This window comes from Bacillus rossius, chromosome 16 (assembly GCF_032445375.1).
Source record: "Bacillus rossius redtenbacheri isolate Brsri chromosome 16, Brsri_v3, whole genome shotgun sequence".
Lineage (NCBI taxonomy): Eukaryota > Metazoa > Arthropoda > Insecta > Phasmatodea > Bacillidae > Bacillus > Bacillus rossius.
In genome coordinates this window covers 32,211,031-32,232,418 of record NC_086343.1, presented here as the reverse complement: position 1 = coordinate 32,232,418, position 21,388 = coordinate 32,211,031, and the positions used below count along the sequence as shown (strand labels likewise).

The 21,388-nt window shown below is 42.2% G+C and overlaps 1 protein-coding gene across 1 annotated transcript in view; it reads right to left on the bottom strand.

Moving 5' to 3' along the window:
• The window catches only part of LOC134539792 (nitric oxide synthase, salivary gland), a 239,806-nt gene that overhangs the window by 13,862 nt on the left and 204,556 nt on the right, over positions 1-21,388 (bottom strand). The window contains exons 17-22 of the mRNA XM_063382059.1: positions 18,724-18,802; positions 15,912-16,090; positions 13,986-14,155; positions 7,179-7,389; positions 5,967-6,054; positions 3,074-3,201 (exon numbers count right to left, since the gene is read on the bottom strand). Coding sequence (XP_063238129.1) covers positions 3,074-3,201; positions 5,967-6,054; positions 7,179-7,389; positions 13,986-14,155; positions 15,912-16,090; positions 18,724-18,802 — 855 coding nt within the window. The remainder of the gene's footprint in view (positions 1-3,073; positions 3,202-5,966; positions 6,055-7,178; positions 7,390-13,985; positions 14,156-15,911; positions 16,091-18,723; positions 18,803-21,388) is intronic.

The window sequence follows — 21,388 nt, the reverse complement described above, 5'->3', positions numbered from 1 at the left end:
TATTTCCCCATCGAAATAGGAAAACTTTGGGGGATTTTCAAGATGCTTGAAGGTTTTTTTTTAAAGGAATTTGGGAGATATTTAAGGCTATAGTCATCCACCTCGCTCCATCAAAGCAGCTTGTACCAAGATATTTTTCAAAGCATTGTAAACATTTTTGACTGTAATAGTTGGTAGGTCTGATCTTATGGGCTCAGTAGTTGGAGCTTCTAGCTAGTGAGCCAAATGTACTGGATTCTGTTCCCAGCTAGCTATACCTACTGCGAAAATCAATTGAGAACCACTGCAGAACCATCTCATCTGGTACGCCCCGAAGGTGATGGTGATGGCTGGGGGCACAACGAACCTCGGTACCTAACAACCCCTTGATATAATGGTCGGTAGAACATCTTGGACTTTTAGTGAAACAGTAACTACATTCTCATTGGCCCGGCCAAATGCGCGAATTTCCATTTCACCGACAATTGCCAATAAAAATCACCAATTGAGCATAAAATCAACACTGTGTGTAGAAGACCAACAAACAATCAAATTTGACAGCAAAATACAAAGTCTCTTTACATTATTATAGTAACAAATTATATGTAGTAAATTAAAGTGATATTATAGTAACAAAAATTCGAACAGAAAGCTGTAATTGAATAGTTTATTTGTGGACATCACAATAATATACTATAAAAGTCGCTAAAAATCACAGATGGAACAGCAAATTTCACCCATTCCTTTAAATGTTAGGAATTCAGACTATCGATGTGAAGCAACAAATTCGTAAACAACAATCAAGGTTGAGCACACTCATATAAATCATTTTCGAATTACTCGCTTTTATCCATATATGTTAATAATCCAGTTATTTTATATAGCACATTTTAGCGCATGCTTCATTATTTAATTTTAAGCTTGCCGAAAATTAAATATCCTTAATCGACTGAAAAAATTCGAAATTGTTAAATAACACCACCAATAAACGGTGTCTTGTAGGATAGTTCATTTACTTATAATTTTTTCTTAAAAATATTGACCATTAATCAATACATAGAGAGGTTCAAACTTAAGTGCTGAATAACTGCTTGATTTTCTGCAGCAAAAATAACAAAGGTCTTTCAGTTAGTTTAGGAAGAAGTAAATCATATGAGCATCCCATGACTGGAGTTTGTCCTACTACCAGTGCTGCCTGTTGAATTTAATGTGTACCACTCATATTGAAGGGCTGATGGCAGGGGAAGCCGCGTCTGCATGTTAATATGGTAAAAGGTGAAAACATTTTTTTTTCAGTCCAAGGATGGGCCTTGGTTAGACGCCAAAACCCTGGCTGAAGTGTAGTGCTTGATGTGTGAAAATCAGTTTCAAAGGACCATATCTTATGGAAGTGACTGGACGTGACTATAAATTAGAATCTCCGACATTAAGTAGGAGATTCTATTTCATACTTATTTACCATCATACGTGGTCGAACACAATTCCCGCAATCTTTTCGGAGTGATAATATGGCGACGGAAAGGAAAAAAAAAACTGAATTCTACTATGTTACAGCAAGCAAATCATTTCCTGACAATTCCTAACTCCATGGCTGATAAATGTTTATCATGGAGGTAATAGTCTGTTGAGTTGGTGTTTGTTCTGAAGTGGAAGTCAACTGGTTAGCAATTGGATAGCATAATAAATCGTAGCTATATAAAGGCTTTATGCTATATATGTTTAATAGCTTGAAAATAATTCGCTAGAAAGAATCGTAAAGATGCCATCATGTAGTGAATATTGCTAAACAAACACAACACCAACACATCTGCAAGAAATTAGCGTTCAACTCCATCATAACCAAAATTGGAAATGTCATAGGAAAAGGGATGAGGGGTCCTTCTCATTTTGACTTCAAGTATTAACACAGCAAAGATTAAACACATCAACTCCCTTACTTCTTACCTCCATGATTTATATTATTTTTATGATGGAGTTATGAAAGCTATGAAACTTATTATGTGCTTTGCTCCGATTTTGGCTTACGATTGTTCCATAGATTAATCAATTGAAGTGTAAAATGATGGAGTAAAGAGTTTTCGGGAGATGGCATGCTATGACGTAGTAGAAGTCACTTTCTACCACACCATCGAGATATTGCAAAATCCAAAACTTTTCAGAATTGGTGCCTGACCATGAATAATGATTGTTAATAAGTATAAATTAGAAATTATATCGTTTAAAATAATCGCTGCCATAAAATATATTTCTCTGTACCTATTTTCACAGTGCAAAAAATCTACTACACTTCACCCGATATTTTGGTGTCCTGCAAACATAGTTCAATCAGATAAACAAGAAGTGCTTTCATGCAGTATCCACGTAAATTTCATGCATGGCTACCCCTTCGACACATTTACAAATGGAAATACACACACAAACCGTATTTCTATGTGATTTTCGTGAAATTACAAATTCGCGTTACAACTGAGATGTACAGATATAAACAAAATATTATAAACAGAACAATGTGCTACGATTCATTTAAATGTATGGTTGTCAAAACCAAATTTCGGTACCTGTAATCCATATAGACTCTTATTATTAAGAAATTTATGTTAATTATTGCAGTGTTTATTTATTGTTGTGTATGCATTGTTCTGTTCTGGTAATTAAGTTTGGGACCTTCCGGGGAAACCTAAGATGCCCAATTACACAGGTACACGCTGGTATTTTACAATTTAGTTTTTTTTTTTTTTTTTTCGCATGTGTAGGGGATATTAACTAAACTAAAAAGTGGTTTGGGTTTGGTCAGCCACAATAATACCGAAAAAATAATATTTACCCTTTCCAGAAGAACAATTCTGGAATTGCATGTATGAAAATGGTTTGGGAGTGTAACTGAGGATTCATACGCCTTGGGCTTTCCAAATGCTGCCTTGTAAACTCATGACAAGCTGCTATATTTTATTTATGCTCAGTTTTCAAAGCTTAGCATCACACACAGTTCACGACAGCTCTATTTTGGCAGATCAGTCGCTCAGCGTTGTAGCCGTAACATCTCCTTCAAGACAGGTCTACGCCAGCACTGCTCTGTGCCTGCAGCCACACTGACCTTGGCGGAGGGACTCCATCTGGAACTTTCGGTGTTGCCAGAAGCCTCTGAATGGAGCCACCCCGGTGCCCGGCCCGACCATGATGAGCGGCCTGCTGATGTCGGCCGGCATGTGGAAGCTGGGCGCGCTGCAACCCAGGACGTCACGCCGTCACGGATGTCATTGCAAACCAAGCGGGGTGGTGGCATGAGAATGGAGCATTCACAGGATGAACGGTTGTTGGAGGGGGGACGGGGGGGACAGGAACACCCTGAGAACCAACCCTCCGTAATGTGGCGACACTTACGAAAGAACTCAAGTTCCATCCAACTGGGAAACGAACCCTGATCTCCTTGGTGGGATGTGAGTGATGTGACCACTGCAAATGTAGTTCAATATTGTCTTTTCAACACACATATTGATGCGTACATTCCCAATCTTTTGTCCATTAAGAGCTCTACAAGTGTTTATAAACACATAATTTTTTTTGTTTGTAAACACAAGAGTTTTTCTATGTTTAATTGTCACCTTTAAATCTGAACACTGCAAATCAATATGTTGTAGGTACAGTCTGCACGAAATAATATGGGAGGAAATGTAGATAGAGTTTGCATAAGTCACTTACAGTTTGACTAATCGATAAGTGTGACATTGACACTAGAATTAACAGCGGTTTTCCAGCTAAATATCGAAAAATATTTTTAAAAACATTTTCTTTAGGAAAGTGTTTTATGGTTCGGAGTTCTTCAGTCTGATAGCTGTCTTCATCAAGATAACAGGGGATGACACCCGTTTATTGCATACAAAGGTTTTGTTCCGACGCGTCCAGCCGGCGTGCCAGCCTGCGGGAGGGGCGCGACGCAGGTAACGCCCGACCCTCTGCGGTAATCCGATTAGCAACGGCCCTCCCCACCCCTCTCGAGGGAGTTCGCCACGACATTGTTCTCGCAGCTTCGAGTGTTGGGTCGGGGATTCTGCTGACGCGAATTTTCGGGACCTTTCCAGGGCAAGACCAGGCCGGTATATAAGAGACGGGCATTGGCCTGGGTCTAGCGTGAGTGTGGCAGGGAGTGGTGGCGATACCGTCGTGTAGTGGAGTGAAGTGAAGAGGATTAGAGACCACTTGGCGAGCGATAGAGGGCGACGGGTGAGCGCAGTTCAGATCATCGACGATCAGAGCATCGGGGGTGGTTGTCGCGCCATAGCAGAGTGAGCAATGTGAGCAGAGTGAAGTAGCGTGTTGGGACCGAGGTGCTCAGCAAGAGACGAGCAGTAGAAAGAGCCGCTGTCGAGCCGAGCTCCAGTGGGGAGAGTTAAAAGTGGATTAAAGTAGGTGTGATCAATCTGTAGGCAGAGCTTTAGATTGTTATGATGAATTAATAGTGTCAATATTAATTAAACCTTATCCGGAGACGTGGGGTCTCCATGACCCCAGAAATACTTTAACTTGCTGCCATCTATGTGCAGTTCAAGGCACTTGCTTGTGGTACCATCTACCTTTCGCTTGGATATCACATAGTCTCCTCCTGCAGTGTCAGATTTGTTTACGCTGTCTGGCGCTAGATATCAAGTCGCAAAGATAATTTGGGGTCGTAGTGGCACCACGTCACCAGTTATGTTTCTATCTCAGAAGTGATAAAATAGCTTTTAAACGAACATGTGTACGTGTGGGCGATCCAGATTATGACGAAACTATTTCTAAGTGGTTGAAAGATATTTTTTGGTGACTTAAGTGATCAAAGTGTGAGTGGAAAAGCAATGTGTGATGATTACAGAGCAAACAGACTTTTCGTACAAATTTAATTTTTTCAAACAATGTTCGACTAACATATTTTATGTAAAAATGCCATTTTCAAAATATTTAAGTATGCATGTGCTTTCTAGTTTGCTAGATTATATATTTTGTTGTGGTTTAAGCATTGGTTATGCAAGGAAAAAAATTTGGGGGAAAAAAAAGTAATTTCTTTTTTTGGGAAAATTTATCTGTTGTAGATTTTATGATAAAGTCTTATTATTCATAACAGTTTTCTATATTTTGTTTTATCACTATATCTATCTTGAATAGCAAATAAAACTTTTAGGCTACCATCTGCTTATTTTTTTTTAAAAAAGCAATTATTACAAATAGGCATTTTTAGATTTATTTGAGCAAGCACCAATGGAAAAAATTGTATTTTATAATTGGTAAATAATTATTTACTAATTTATTTTTTAATTTAATTAATAAGTATAAAAAATACATTAAATAATTTTGCATGGAACAGAAATAATTTTTAATCAGTTAATTTCTACAAAGCATTTTGGGGTCTGAGGGGCACTACGTCACCAGATATGTCAAATATTTTCACGTCTCCGGCTAAGGCTTAAAACTGTAATAAATAATTGGGCTATAACTTTTAGGATCTTGGTTTTTCTACTTTTAACATTATGGATAGTGATGCTATTTTACTTAGGTATATGACCTATACTACAAAAAAACCTTCTATTGTATGTACCGTTTCTGAGTACCACACATACCAACATAAGAATTGTATCCCAAAATACTGACAAACTCACTTCATATATTTCATATACCTTATAAAAATTTAGCAATCTCTCTGAAATAGCTTAGTCCTTGTAAAACTTACAACTCACTCCTGCACAACCCTGTTGAAGGGATACATTTCGCTCAATGTTTTTATATGACATCATGTTCATATTGAAGGCAGAACTCAAGCGATTACACTAGTATGTACAAGATATCTTTGGATGCAAATCACGAATACGTTTTCACTCTAAGACAAACATCTACCGTGAAAATTTTCTTTTCTCACATTAAGTGGAAGATGACCTTCTAATGTTAGCTTTAGGAAGAACTAAAGAGTTTTATACCAATAAAATAAAAAAATGCTATAATTAAGAAAGCAAACAAACCTCCGAACGAACATATAGATGTCATCGTTGATGCTTATATCACCCAAGTAGTTGGAGCAAACACCATAGTGCTTCGGACCTTTGCCTCCTGTAATGAATGTGAACATTGATTATGTAATTTAACTAAGCACAATACACGATCTAAAGTATAAATATTCTATACATATTAGTAATAAAATACAAAATAAAAAACATTTTAATACTATTATGAGATAGTAATTTTAATATTAGCATTTATAGGAGTTGCAACTAACCACACAAATATGCACAGATATTCAAAACATAAATGGCTGTCCAGCAATCAAATCACAGGACGCACAAAAAAGAAGCAAATGAGTTATTGCCTAACTTAGGGTCGATATATTGACGATATATTATAGGTGATTAGCCAAGTAAACCATTTATTTTATGATCAATGATTTTTAGAATTTAGAAATGATTATAAATTTACAAGGTGGAGTAGGCATAGAAGCGCAGAGCTTCACGCAAACACACTCTCGCAAAGGATAACTTGAACATACGAATTTACCAATAACATATTTAAAAACCAAATTGTCCGTCAAATGCATTTTGAGCGTAAATGCAATAATTTGAAAATAGTAAAAAAAAAATTGCTATGAAATTTTGGATATCCGCTTGTACTTACTGGGCATATTCAGTCATGAGACAACGATGCATGTAACCTATATGGTAGATAGTATGCGGTACATGAATGCGGCGTCACCGTGAACCACTGGTGGAAAAGTGAACCAGATAAGCCCAGATAACGCCCAAACAAATACCTTTAGATCACCATTAAATAGTGTGCTTAATCTAGCTGAGCCTTTCTTTGAATATGAAGGAAGCATACAGGAAGACTCGTATTCAATCATGAGGAACATACAGCAAGGAAAAGCCAGTTAGTTGAATTTGGTACTTGTTAAACGAAGACATTTTTAAAATCTCTATTTTGAATCTACTCTTAGTTTATTTGTAAGTGAAGACACGAGGAGACACGAGAAGACACCATGAGACACGAGGAGACACGAGGAGGCACGAGGAGGCACCAGGAGGCACCAGGAGACACGAGGAGGCACCAATAGACACGAGGAGGCACCAGGAGGCACCAGGAGACACGAGGAGGCACTAGGAGACACCAGGACGCACCAGGAGACACCAGGAGACGCGAGGAGACGCGAGGAGACAGGGCAGAGGGCGGAGGGCGACACCGACCCTGCGTGCGGTAGACGACGACGGCGACGGTGAGGTGGACCTGGCCCGGGTGCGCGAGCGGCGAGGACGAGATGCTGTAGATGCGCGGCTGCAGAGGCGCCAGCTGCGCGGCCAGCAGCGCCGCCGAGGGCCGCACGGACGGGAACTGCTGCAGCACCTCCAGCAGGTGCGGGCTGTGCCAGTGGCGCCAGTCCTCGTAGGCGGCCGGCTCCTGCACCACACCGCCACCCGCCTCCCCTCAGTTCCCATGCGACACGCGACAGTTGAGCCTTTGAATATATATATACTGTATAGAAGTCTCCAGCCCAGGTTAAAATTTTTAATAGGTTTGAGGTAGTTGGTTAATTCACCGCCGCAATCGCCACCATCTCTAGGGCATCGACTTGTGGTGGTCCCTAGCGGACAAGTGTCGAACTCATCAAACACCCCTTCCCCACCCTCCCTCAAACATGCGTTGTCCTCCACCCACCCTCTACCCCACCTCTCATCCCTACAGTTTTGTGACGCACAAACTCCCGCTGAACGACCTTGACCTGCAGTGAATATTGTATTGGGGGTGCGGGGGAATGACAGCGGGCGACAGTGCTGCGCTCTAACGTGTAAATAAGAACCTAAGTCGATACAGGGCGGTACGGCAGCGTCGTGCAGCGGTGAAGTTCCCAAGCTGCTCATCATACGCTCCTGAAAAACGTAGAGTAAATCCTATCCACTCGCGACTTCTATACAGTATATCTATTCAAAGGTAGAGCTGTAGCAAGGGAAGCCTACAACTCACGTAGTTTCGGTTCCCTGCAAGAATTTCCGAAGATTTCCGAAGTTTTGCGTTTCGGTATTAACGCCACTTCAGCCGCTAAATTAGAAGTTTCCAACGAAAACAAGCATGTTGTGACTGACCTAACCAAACCTAACCCTTCGATTTTTTTTTTAATTTCAATTTTTGAGAGAAATCTGAAGTTGCACGAACGTGGTGGGGAACCGAAACTACGTGAGTTGTAGGCTTCCCCTGTAGCAAACCGTGTGTATTCATTCGATACCGAGTAACGGGCGCGCCATCTAATACCGAGTAACGAAACGTTACACACGGATGCATTTGGTTACTCGCATTTTTCGTATGTTTTACGCATGCGCGCGCTTATTCGATGAATTTCAAAACCTACGTTACAAAGAACGATGTTTGTTTGTTAAGTAAAGTAGAATTTGGAAATTCGTCGTCCAAGTTTTTTTTACTGTTTATTAAAGGTATTGTGTGTGTAGACAAAGTTTTGAAATTGGAACAAAAACAATGTAAGAAAGTATTTTTTACTAATTAGAAATATGTAGGTATGTTTTTTTATCGCGTATTTTCACGTTTTTTTGTTTTTATCTTAAAAGAGATGATATAATAAAGCCGCCTCTAATGAGATTTAATGTTTTCTTGGTTAACAAAAACTGTTAATTATCAAATATTGTTAATTGTTTATATTCGATGTATTATTATTTACGCGATGTCATACTGTACGCGTACGCAATACGACTCGATTCGTTGCTGTAACATAACATAGCATGTTATGCGGTATGAAAAGTGACGAGTAACGTAACGATACGATAATAACGAGTACTAATTGTTATAGTAAACGAATACATACGGGTACGCTTTTTTTCCGTTACTTTTGCACCTCTACACAACAGCGCTCTGTGCGCGGCATCTGCTGGCAGTCAAGGAACGGAAACGTGCAACTACGACGGTGCTGCCATCTGCGGCGGATGACGATAACCAAAGTTCACAAAGACAAACAAACTGTTTAATGATTTTCAAATAAAGATGGGAGGCATTTATTTAAAATTCATTGTTTTTTTTTATTTTTTTATTTTTTTTTCGCTTTTATCGGAGCAGTTTCATTATATAGTATATGAAATTCGATAGTCGACGTAGCTGCTCCGGCAGCGAATTCTAGCGGCGGGTGTTGATACTACGTTTCGATTCGCGTCCAGAAATGCAGTTGAAAACACAATTTGCGTGCATTTATCACGCTCGGCATTATTTTAAAGAATTTTTATAAGTTATTTTCTGTGTCGGAGTTTGTTATTATAAGTGTATTTGCAACATGAGAACACTTGAATTTGCTCGTTAGCGAGGTTAGATGTTACACATCTCTGGCGCTCATTTTTTTTCATTAAAGAATTTATTTTTCGGTAGTCAAATACTATCAGATATAAATTAGCATTCTAATTTTTGAAGAAAAAAAAATGCTTTTTGATGTTATATTTATTTCGGCAATAATAAGTAGCCCCTTGTTCAAAAATCATGCCTAATCATTTAGTAATAATCCTTCAAGGTCTTCCTATTTTATTCTGTTTATTGCTTTCCAGTTAACATTAAGGTTTTTTAAAATCTTCTTCTGATAGCCAACCTTGTTAATTACAACGCAAAGTTCAACTTAAAAGGGCCCATGTCTAACAGATGACAAATGACAACATTTTTGTGGAAATTAAGTTTAGATTAGTGATGTCTTTCTGACTGAAATGGAATGCTAAGAAGCATCAATTAGGACTAACACTACCTGTAAAGGACCAAGTTAAGAACCAGAGCACGTATGTATGTTTGGAATGATGGCCAACACTCCTGGCTATAGTGGACTGAAGATACCGAATTGATTCTTGGCTGGGCCACGATTGTTTTAAACGTGTAAAAATTTTTCTTTTCCAGTTTCAGTACTAGGTGCTGTCTCGTTTATTCTTCGCTGTACTTAGAAAGGCAACGTTAAACCATATAAATTACTGGAACATCTCAGCCATCTGCCAATTATGACTCGAAATCTTTTTAAAACATTCACACTCCCGAGTAATTTGGATGAAATAATTTCATCGTGAAATCAATACGCAAATAGTTGTAATTCGGGTTTTTAAAAGAGAAAAGTGCTGTTGAGAAATGTATTCTACATGCTACAGTTGATCGATCCCAGTTGTAGTTTCAGGATATGCACAACTATTTCGAACTAGTTGAGGCACCCATAATTCGTCACAGCAGTCTACAATTCGATCACTTTCGCATCGCTCACTATACAAACTCCTCCTCTTTGGTACGCCACTACAACGCCTTGGATGAAAAAAATACAAACTATTCAAATTTTTAAAATCAACTTATAAAATATCTTTAGGAGAAAAATATCTAGAAGCAATATAAATCAGACACCAACTTGGATTCAACAGTTTTTAAGTACCTTCAAATTAACGTTTGTATAACCAATTCTGTGTCAATATGATGCAAAAGTAACCACAGAAATATTTGATTACGATCCAGATTATAAAAAGAATAAAGCATTAACAATGTGAAGACATTTTCAGGCGGCAAAGAAATATTGAACTATAGAATAGCCGTTGCGTGGATTTGAAGAAAGCTTCACCAATGCAGTAGCCGTTGCCACGAGATTATCGGAGAAATGTGGTCGAAAATCACTTTAAAAAATTTTAATAAAAATTAAATCAAATTAAAATAATCCCTTTCAACTTTCTCTGGAGAATCTATGTATCAAATTTGAAGACTCTGTCTCTGCGCTATGCGAACTTCAGGCAGACAGATATACTCTATATTTTACTAACATATGTTTATTATATTATTTTCAAAAATGGTTTTGCGAAAAAAAAAAAAAAACTTTTTGTATTGAAAGTTAAGTTTAATTCCCTATCCCAATTAAAGTGTTATTGAAGTCAGACCACAAAAAATCGAAATTATTTAAATCAAATAAATTACTTTTATCATGCACACGTATTTCTTTTAAGGTCATGGGTTGGATCTCACCTGGCATGCCACAATTTATGAGCACCCAATCAACAAACTAATGGTTCAGAACATACTTCAATCTGGAAGTTTCTTGAATTGAAATTGGTGGTCGCTTGTTGCCTAGCACATGCAGACCGTGCCGGAATCAACTTTAAGGGAATACAAAACTTTTTAAATATCACCAAAAGACTTGAATTTTTCATAAATTAGTTTTACATAATATAAAAAATGAGTACGTTTAAAGTATAAAATATTATGTGGACAATATACCTGAAATAATTTTTCGGGACTACCAAAAATGTGGTTTTGATATAAACATTTGTGCACTGCCATGTGGTGTGAGACCACGATGGAGCTCTATCTGTCCTTGGTTTCTACAATTATGCAGGTCGGGTGGGAGAGAGTGGAAGAGTCTGGGAGAGGCTGGGTGAGGGTGGCAGAGGGTGGCAGAGGGTGGGAGAGCAAGGGTGAGGGTGGCTAAGGGAGAGAGAGGGAGAGAGTGAGTGAGGGAAGGAGTGTTGGAGAGGGTAAGTGAAAGAGTGTGAGGGAGGGTGAGGGTGGGTGAGGGTGGAAGACGGAGGTAGATGGAGGGTGAGGGTGGGAGAAAGTGGATGAGGGAAGGAGAGGGTGGGTGAGGGTGGTAGAAGGAGGTAGAGGATGGGAGAAGGAGGTAGAGGAAGGTAGAGGATGGGAGAGAGAGGTGGTGGAGAAAGAGGGAGGCAGAGGGTGGTAGAGGGAGGGTGGGTGAGGGAGGCAGAGGGAGAGGGTGGTAGAGGGTGGTAGAGGGAGGGTGGGAGAGCGAGGCAGAGGGAGAGGGTGGTAGAGGGTGATAGAGGGAGGGTGGGTTAGGGAGGCAGAGGGAGAGGGTGGTAGAGGGAGGGTGGGTGAGGGAGGCAGAGGGAGAGGGTGGTAGAGGGTGGTAGAGGGAGGGTGGGAGAGCGAGGCAGAGGGAGAGGGTGGTAGAGGGTGGTAGAGGGAGGGTGGGAGAGCGAGGCAGAGGGAGAGGGTGGTAGAGGGTGGTAGAGGGAGGGTGGGAGAGCGAGGCAGAGGGAGAGGGTGGTAGAGGGTGGTAGAGGAAGGGTGGGAGAGCGAGGCAGAGGGAGAGGGTGGTAGAGGGTGGTAGAGGGAGGGTGGGTGAGGGAGGCAGAGGGAGAGGGTGATAGAGGGTGGTAGAGGGAGGGTGGGAGAGCGAGGCAGAGGGAGAGGGTGGTAGTGGGTGGTAGAGGGGGGCAGAGGGAGAGGGTGGGTGAGGGAGGCAGAGGGAGAGGGTGGTAGAGGGTGGTAGAGGGAGGGTGGGAGAGCGAGGCAGAGGGAGAGGGTGGTAGAGGGTGGTAGAGGGAGGGTGGGTGAGGGAGGCAGAGGGAGAGTATGGTAGAGGGTGGTAGAGGGAGGGTGGGAGAGCGAGGCAGAGGGAGAGGGTGGTAGAGGGGGGTAGAGGGAGGGTGGGAGAGCGAGGCAGAGGGAGAGGGTGGTAGAGGGTGGTAGAGGGAGGGTGGGTGAGGGAGGCAGAGGGAGAGGGTGGTAGAGGGAGGGTGGGTGAGGGAGGCAGAGGGAGAGGGTGGTAGAGGGTGGTAGAGGGAGGGTGGGAGAGCGAGGCATAGGGAGAGGGTGGTAGAGGGTGGTAGAGGAAGGGTGGGAGAGCGAGGCAGAGGGAGAGGGTGGTAGAGGGTGGTAGAGGGAGGGTGGGAGAGCGAGGCAGAGGGAGAGGGTGGTAGAGGGTTGTAGAGGGAGGGTGGGTGAGGGAGGCAGAGGGAGAGGGTGGTAGAGGGTGGTAGAGGGAGGGTGGGAGAGCGAGGCAGAGGGAGAGGGTGGTAGAGGGTGGTAGAGGGAGGGTGGGAGAGCGAGGCAGAGGGAGAGGGTGGTAGAGGGTGGTAGAGGGAGGGTGGGTGAGGGAGGCAGAGGGAGAGGGTGGTAGAGGGTGGTAGAGGGAGGGTGGGAGAGCGAGGCAGAGGGAGAGGGTGGTAGAGGGTGGTAGAGGGAGGGTGGGTGAGGGAGGCAGAGGGAGAGGGTGGTAGAGGGTGGTAGAGGGAGGGTGGGTGAGGGAGGCAGAGGGAGAGGGTGGTAGAGGGTGGTAGAGGGAGGGTGGGAGAGCGAGGCAGAGGGAGAGGGTGGTAGAGGGTGGTAGAGGGGGGTGGGTGAGGGAGGCAGAGGGAGAGGGTGGTAGAGGGTGGTAGAGGGAGGGTGGGAGAGCGAGGCAGAGGGAGAGGGTGGTAGAGGGTGGTATAGGGAGGGTGGGAGAGCGAGGCAGAGGGAGAGGGTGGTAGAGGGTCGTAGAGGGAGGGTGGGAGAGCGAGGCAGAGGGAGAGGGTGGTAGAGGGTGGTAGAGGGAGGATGGGAGAGCGAGGCAGAGGGAGAGGGTGGTAGAGGGTGGTAGAGGGAGGGTGGGTGAGGGAGGCAGAGGGAGAGGGTGGTAGAGGGTGGTAGAGGGAGGGTGGGAGAGCGAGGCAGAGGGAGAGGGTGGTAGAGGGTGGTAGAGGGAGGGTGGGAGAGCGAGGCAGAGGGAGAGGATGGTAGAAAGTGGTAGAGGGAGGGTGGGAGAGCGAGGCGGAGGGAGAGGGTGGTAGAGGGTGGTAGAGGGAGGGTGGGTGATGGAGGCAGAGGGAGAGGGTGGTAGAGGGTGGTAGATGGAGGGTGGGAGAGCGAAGCAGAGGGAGAGGGTGGTAGAGGGTGGTAGAGGGAGGGTGGGAGAGCGAGGCAGAGGGAGAGGGTGGTAGAGGGTGGTAGAGGGAGGGTGGGTGAGGGAGGCAGAGGGAGAGGGTGGTAGAGGGAGGGTGGGTGAGGGAGGCAGAGGGAGAGGGTGGTAGAGGGTGGTAGAGGGAGGGTGGGAGAGCGAGGCAGAGGGAGAGGGTGGTAGAGGGAGGGTGGGTGAGGGAGGCAGAGGGAGAGGGTGGTAGAGGGTGGTAGAGGGAGGGTGGGTGAGGGAGGCAGAGGGAGAGGGTGGTAGAGGGTGGTAGAGGGAGGGTGGGAGAGCGAGGCAGAGGGAGAGGGTGGTAGAGGGTGGTAGAGGGAGGGTGGGAGAGCGAGGCAGAGCGAGGCGGCGCGCTGACCGTGACGAGCCGCATGAGGCGGCGGCTGTCCTCGGGGTCCGAGGCGGCGGCCGCCAGCTGCTGCAGCAGGTTGGGCGTGGGCGGAGTCGTGATGTCGAGGAAGCGAGTGAACAAGGTCCTGAGCGAGCAGGGCGGCAGTCTGTAGTGGCTCTCCCACGTCTTCACCACGCCTGCGAGCAAACCACCTCCACCACCTGCTTCCTACCTATTTCCCTACCAATCCTCGTATCTGCTACCTCTGCAACCTCTTTGCTACGTCTGAGCAAAGCTTTGCACTTGTTTCAAACATTGGAAGGCTAAAATTCACTAATATTATTATTACTGTTTTTAGAATTTTTACTTAACGATGCTATACATAGGGGCCAATTGGTTAAACAATCAATAGGTAACAACTAAAATTGCAAAAAGTAAAAAAAAATATATTTTTTTGTTTACTTCAATCATATATTTCATGAAATAAGTTTAAATACAACTTCGCCGAGAACAATATTTTAATTCGATTCGACTCTTGAATATTTAAAAAAAAATGGTTGTCTGTAAAGTCGGTTTACGGACGATAGTTTAACGTGACAACGTCATAACAAAACATTGATGAAATGATTGGATACTTTTATGAATAAACTTGAATCATTTTTATTGAATTATCACTATTTTGTATGAATACAGTGAAGAAGTGAAATTCAATCCACAATTTAATTGATAATTTTACTTTTATTAGCACTCATTAATTCAAATATGTTTATTACTTTAACGAACAGATTATTTTAACTATAACTTTTATGCATGTTTGCTATTTAACTTCTTCCAATCTGTGTTATTCTGTTAAGGATAGGACGATGATAAGAAAAGTAGGAAACGAATGGGAGTGTTTCAAGTTTAAAGTGCCTCGAAAAAGTCAAATCGATGTTTGTTCCAATCGAGTGGAAGAGAGATAGATGCGTCGCAAGCGTACAATGAGAGTAACGGGACACAGCGTAACGGGACAATGTGCTTAATGGGACACTTTTACGTGCGTGCAGCCGGCGTTCATAGATTTATTAGACGTTGTCACGTCAAAATTCGATTTGGTATTCGCACAGGCCTATACCACAAGTGGTTTTCGTTCTCTGGGGAATGACCACAGACAGGGCTGTCAAGAAAAACCGAGGGCTCGTGGGCGAATAATTGTGTCAGACCCTCGACTCCATTATTTAATACACAACCTTTCAAACCCCAGAAATAAAAAGAAAACTGAAGACTGTAAAATGATGGTTCTTAACTGTAAACATGAACTGTTTGCGTATCGAATAACTTTAAGGTTTCCAGAAAAAATATTTACAATAGATCTATAATTTTCATCGTACTGTTAGGGTGAACAAGCATTAGAAGTTAATGGTTACATACCGTGATAAAAAAACCAAATTTAACTATGCATTCAAAAATTTATAGAAATAAAATAATAAAAGAATTGGAGTAATATAGATATATATGGTTGGAAAAGTATAAATTCAATCAAATTAAAAAGATTAAATAAACATACAGTATTCAATATTAATATAAAAATGAGTGCAAAAAAATTTTAAAGATAGAATTTAATTAGTACTTAAAAGCAGTAGGCTGAATGTTTAAACTCTTATGTTAATTTAAATTTAATATTTTTAATAATAATACATAATTTGTAATGAAAATAAATTATACATACGGGAACATAACCTCACTTGCATAAAAATACACTCCAAAACGTTTATAAACACAATTTCGAACTGTATTATACATAATAAATAAATGATTATAGTTACACGTAACCGTATTCAATGTCGATTACTAAAGTATAAGATTTAAAAGCACACGTGTAATAGTTTATTTGGATGTATTGTGAAAATGTGGCTGTGTGGTGCGCGCCCGAGGAAGCGGGACTTGAACAGTGGGGGTGAGACATCTGCTCACCGTCGGGCGTGCGCGTGTCCTTCTGCAGCTGCAGCTGCGCCGGCCGGTCGACGTCCAAGGAGGTTTGCAGGCGCGCCAGGATGCCGTCCACCAGCTCGCGGCGGTTGGCCGGCAGCACGCCCACGTGGTCCCCGGGCTCGTAGGCCAGGGGGGCGCCCACCTCCACCAGCATGGTGGTCCTGCCGAGACCATGTCGAGACCACGTCACCACACGTCGTGCACGTGAGATGTTATCTCCACTACACGCCGTACACGTGAGATGTTATCTCCACTGAACGGTCGTACACGTGAGATGTTATCTCCACTGAACGGTCGTACACGTGAAAGATTATCTCCACTGAACGCCGTACACGTGAGAGATTATCTCCACTGAACGGTCGTACACGTGAGATGTTATCTCCCCTGAACGGTCGTACACGTGAGATGTTCTCTCCACTGCACGGTCGTACACGTGTGATGTAATTCGACTGCACGCCATACACGTGAGACGTTCTCTCCACTGCACGGTCGTACACGTGAGATGTTATCTCGACTGCAAGCCATACACGTGAGATGTTCTCTCCACTGAACAGTCGTAGACGTGAGATATTCTCTCCACTGAATGGTCGTACACGTGAGATGTTCTCTCCACTGCACGCCGTACACGTGAGATGTTCTCTCCACTGCACGTTGTACACGTGAGATGTTATCTCTACTGCACGCCGTACAAGTGAGATGTTATCTCCACTGAACGGTTGTACACGTGAGATTTTTTCTCCACTGAACGGTCATAAACGTGAGATATTCTCTCCACTACACGTCGTACACGTGAGATGTTATCTCCACTGCACGCCCGTACAAGTGAGATGTTATCTCCACTGAACGGTCGTACACGTGAGATGTTCTCTCCACTGAACGGTCGTACACGTGAGACATTATCTCCACTGAACGGTCGTACACGTGAGTTGTTCTCTCCACTGAGTAGTCGTACACGTGAGATGTTCTCTCCACTGCACGCCGTACACGTTATATTACACACATTTCTACAGTCATACGAAATAGCGAGTTAGGATTCTTACTCGACAATTATACCGTGTGTTGTCCCAGTACTACAACAAAATTAAGCGAAATTGTTGAATATTAGATTATTTTTACAGTGTTTTTATTTTTTTAAATTATATCTGAATGTAACATCAATTAAAATATCAAACTCAGTGCCAATATTATCTGAAAATAAAAGTATTTCATAGTGAAAAAAAAAACTCTTGGTTTATGGTATCAGAAACTATTTCTTGGCAACTGGTTTCCAAAGGAATTTTTTAAATGGTAGAGAGAAATTTATTTTCTGTGCAGATTTTTTATGCATTTTTCTCGTTTATTATGTTTAAAACCTTCGACATAAATTCCTACATTCGGCTTGCTTGCTATCGGAAAAAGTCGTCTGCAGACGATTCGAGTTCCTACACCAGATCTCATACCCATGGTTGACCACCGGAAACAAACGGACGCTGTGCCGAATGAATCCTCTGGTGGCTCACAAGGGCATAGTGAGTGGCCGTAAAACATACGGACCGCCTAGAATAGTCATGATAAGCCTTCCCGCTCAGGAACTCTTAATTATCGTTTTCTCTCAGAGGGGATACTGCCTTAGAGGCGTTCAGGCGTAATCCCACGGATGGTAGCTTCGCACCACCGGTCGTTCGACCGAGTGCGTGAGCCAGTGGCCGGTACCTGCAGTTCCTCTCGTACTGAGCAGGAATACTGGGGCAACGACCAGTTTCTCAGTAGGGTAAAACTAACCTGTCTCTTTCGCTACGAGAGCTTGCTTTCTCAGCAATGTCCGGGTCTAACGATCCCCCACCACTTCTCTTCAGCCTCCCTCTTTCAGGCGCTCCAGGCCAACAACATGGCCCCACCAAGCCGTAAAATTGTCTTTGTCTTTGTATTTGTGCTACGAAAAGACCCTCAAAATCCCATTATTGAAAAACTTTACAGAGTTCACCCAAACTTCGAAAATTAAAGCATTATTAACCTACGAAATTTATAAGATCGATAGCATGATCGTACCTACCTATGCACATTTGGAAATCTTTATATTTGCTCTACCAATTGAGCACATTCAGTCGTGTATTATTTCACATTTCCGCTACAGTCATAAATAATTGGAACATGTGTGATACACATGATCTTCTATAAGTGATATTTACGGATATTTAAGGATGGCCGACAAGGTGGTTTTAAGGGTTGATGATGTTGTTGTTGATACTTTTGCTATCTAGTTGATAAAGAGTGAAGTAAGATTGAACCAATTCCAGGGTACTCTTGTAGACAAGATAACACAATATGGCGTCCAATACGACGTAAAATATTTATGTTGGGACGTCTCACGAGGCCATTATATTTTTTACTTGGTAATAGTAAAGGCAGTAGTATCGGCTTTAAGAAGTGTTTTTGTAGAAGATTGTACTGAAAAAATCGTTTCATGATGCTATCTTTCGAGAATGGAAATAAAGACTATTTTTGATACATTTATAATTTAATAATATTCGTTTGACGATCTTTCTATACGGAAAATTCAAGTTTACTATCGCTGAAACTTGAAATGTGGACAGCTCCCTTTCTTTTTAAATTTGTAACTTTTTAGAATAAATATATTCTTGTGAATGTTAAAACTAAACATAGATATATAAGATTTAATATCGTATTTCAAGACCTAAGTTCAAGGTCGAGTTCAAAGGTTCAAGATGATGCTCAGTTACAGACCAGCTCCCAGCTTTCATCCTGAAAACCTGCGTTTGGTTCGCATGTTTTATACTACTTAAGTCACACTTACCTGGCGTCATTCCCATGTAGGTTTCTTTTTCCAAGTACTTTACACGCGATTATGTCCTTGCCGTGGCATTTTGATAATGCTGAAAAAAAAAGAGAGCAAATATTTGTTTCAATCGAATGCTCGATAAACATAAAAAGTAAAAATAGTCGGAAATGGGTATGTAACCACTGCTCCACTATGCACTACACATATTAAGTTATATTAAAAATTGTTTTTAAAATGAATTTTAAAATGAGCATTTATCATTATGTATCTTTGATTATACATACTTTTGGTTGTGTGTCATTACTTCATTTACTATTTTAAAAGTTTTCATTTAAATATTAATTTAAATAAAACAGAAATCCTGGCCTAAGTTGCACACAGAAAACCCAAAATATAAAAAAGGGGGGGAAGCATTTCAAACAGAACAGCTGTAGAGTCGTTTATTTGAATTTCAAAAGGCTTGCATGATCTCTGAGTTTAAGTTGGATTTTCGGCAATGGAAAAAAAACCGGGGTTCCATCGAAGACAACCTTCCTGTCCAATTACATTCCAGACAGCTCTTGAGGCAAGAAGATGAGAGGGTGGCACACTTTTAAACGAAGACAACGGTTGAAAGTACATAAATCTTTTCATGGAAGTAAGACGTTAGGGGGTTGGCGTGTGCAATATTTGCTATGTTGATAAATGTAGTCAAAATTAGAAACATTCCTTTAGTATCATCACCCCCTCCCCTAACAGACATATCTCCAATATCCATCTGGATTAACAATTGTTTTTTTTTCATGTTTGAAATTTAATACTTATTTATCTGCTGATATATTAAAACATTTGTTAACCTTTTCAGAGTACGCGCTTCATGATCGGATTTTTGGGTTTTCTTCCTAAGTGGTTATACAATATATTAAACGAACTTCGAACATCAGGCTCTGCACAGATGACTTGATGTAAGCTTTCGGACATACGCCATTGCTAAGCACATGTACTTATGTCTGTAGAAGAAAACTACAAAAAAACCAAAAGACAAAAACACAAATTAAGCAAAAATGTGCCGTTGTCAACAGGATATAAACACCACATAATATTCCATAACAGGAATATGGTGAACAAACAAAGAAAAACAAAGAAAAATGGACTAATAGAACGAAAAAAAACCCACAAATGATGACAGCACAAAAATATTGAACACAAAAAAATCCAAAACAACAATTGAAACGAGACAAAAAACACGACAAAACGAAAAGACGAAACAAACACAATAGTTTTCCAAAACAGATATCGTAGTGTCTGGCTACCGCATAGCTGTAAGTTCTCCTCAGCCGGGAGTATGTGGGTTCGACCGCCGAGCGGTGCACTAGCTGTTAGCCGTATTTACAGGACAGGCACCCTAAAGAAGGAACTTCAGGCACGAGTTGCAATTGCTGATTTACGAGTACCTTCGACCATACATTCGTTTCTCGCAAGTACAAAACGACTGACAGCCTAATAATGTTCGCAGGCCTTTCACGGCCATTTGTCTGAAGTAGCTTGGCTTCTGGGTTGTATGTAGCCGCGTCCTTGGCGAATAATTAAAAACGGACGTTTCGGTCGACGTTGCAGTCGCCATCGTCAGGGAGCAGTTACGTACTGTAGGTAACAGTAGGTAACTGCTCCCTGGTGATGGCGACTGCAATGTCGACCGGAAACGTCGGTGGATTATTCGCCAAGGACGCCGCTACAACCCATAAGTAGAGACCTGCAAAATTCGCGGATTCATTCGGTGATAGGCTAGAATTCAAACACATATACCTCTTAGATAATTTTGCTATTGGCTTACTGTTCATCTGGACGAATCTCAACCAGTTATAAACCCTCAACCAAAGAAGGATCGAATCACAGACAAACCAGCTGAGACGACTTACAAGTCGGCAGCCAATGAACTTTCGTTATTTGCCCGAGTGTACAGGGGTATGTGCAGTCTATCCTGAAGGCCATCGAAACCGCGAATTTTTCAGGTCGCTACCCATAAGCCGAGTCTAACAGCCTAGCCTTCTGCATAGTACGGGAGCCTGACATTCTTTGCCCGCCGTCGCTGGCGTAAGTCCCTCGCCAGCCTCGCCCTGACACAAAGGTCATAAGGTCATCCGCCGGGTCACGAGGCACAGCGGTCTCCAGAAGTCGCAGCGACGAACACGCAGATTCACCCCCGGTTTACACAGCACACAGAGTAATGCAAATAGTTCTATGTGCATGTCCGCTGACGTCGACAGATTACGAACATTTTCTACGCATCAGCCGGCTGAATGCGCATCTGCCCTCTCCAATGCATCACATGAACTACTTCTTACAAGTAACCCCAAAGAATGAGAATTGTCTTGGAAATAAGCTTATACGAACAAGAAATAAAATGTGTCCTTTTCAGAAATCCCGGACACAACAATGCTTAAAATTTTGCCAACCAATTGCTAACGTGAGTGACATAAATTTTTTTAGAACAGAAACCCTATCTATAGAACATGATCGTACATCCATGGAACTTCCCTAAAACAAATGGCTTCTCTATGATTATATATATATATATATATTGGTTGGCAAGCTAATCTGGCAAGTAAATATTTAGCTTCGCATGCTACGAGACGTTACAATATCTGACAATTAAATTGATTATAGAAAATTTAAATAAAAGTAACAAAAATCTTCTAAT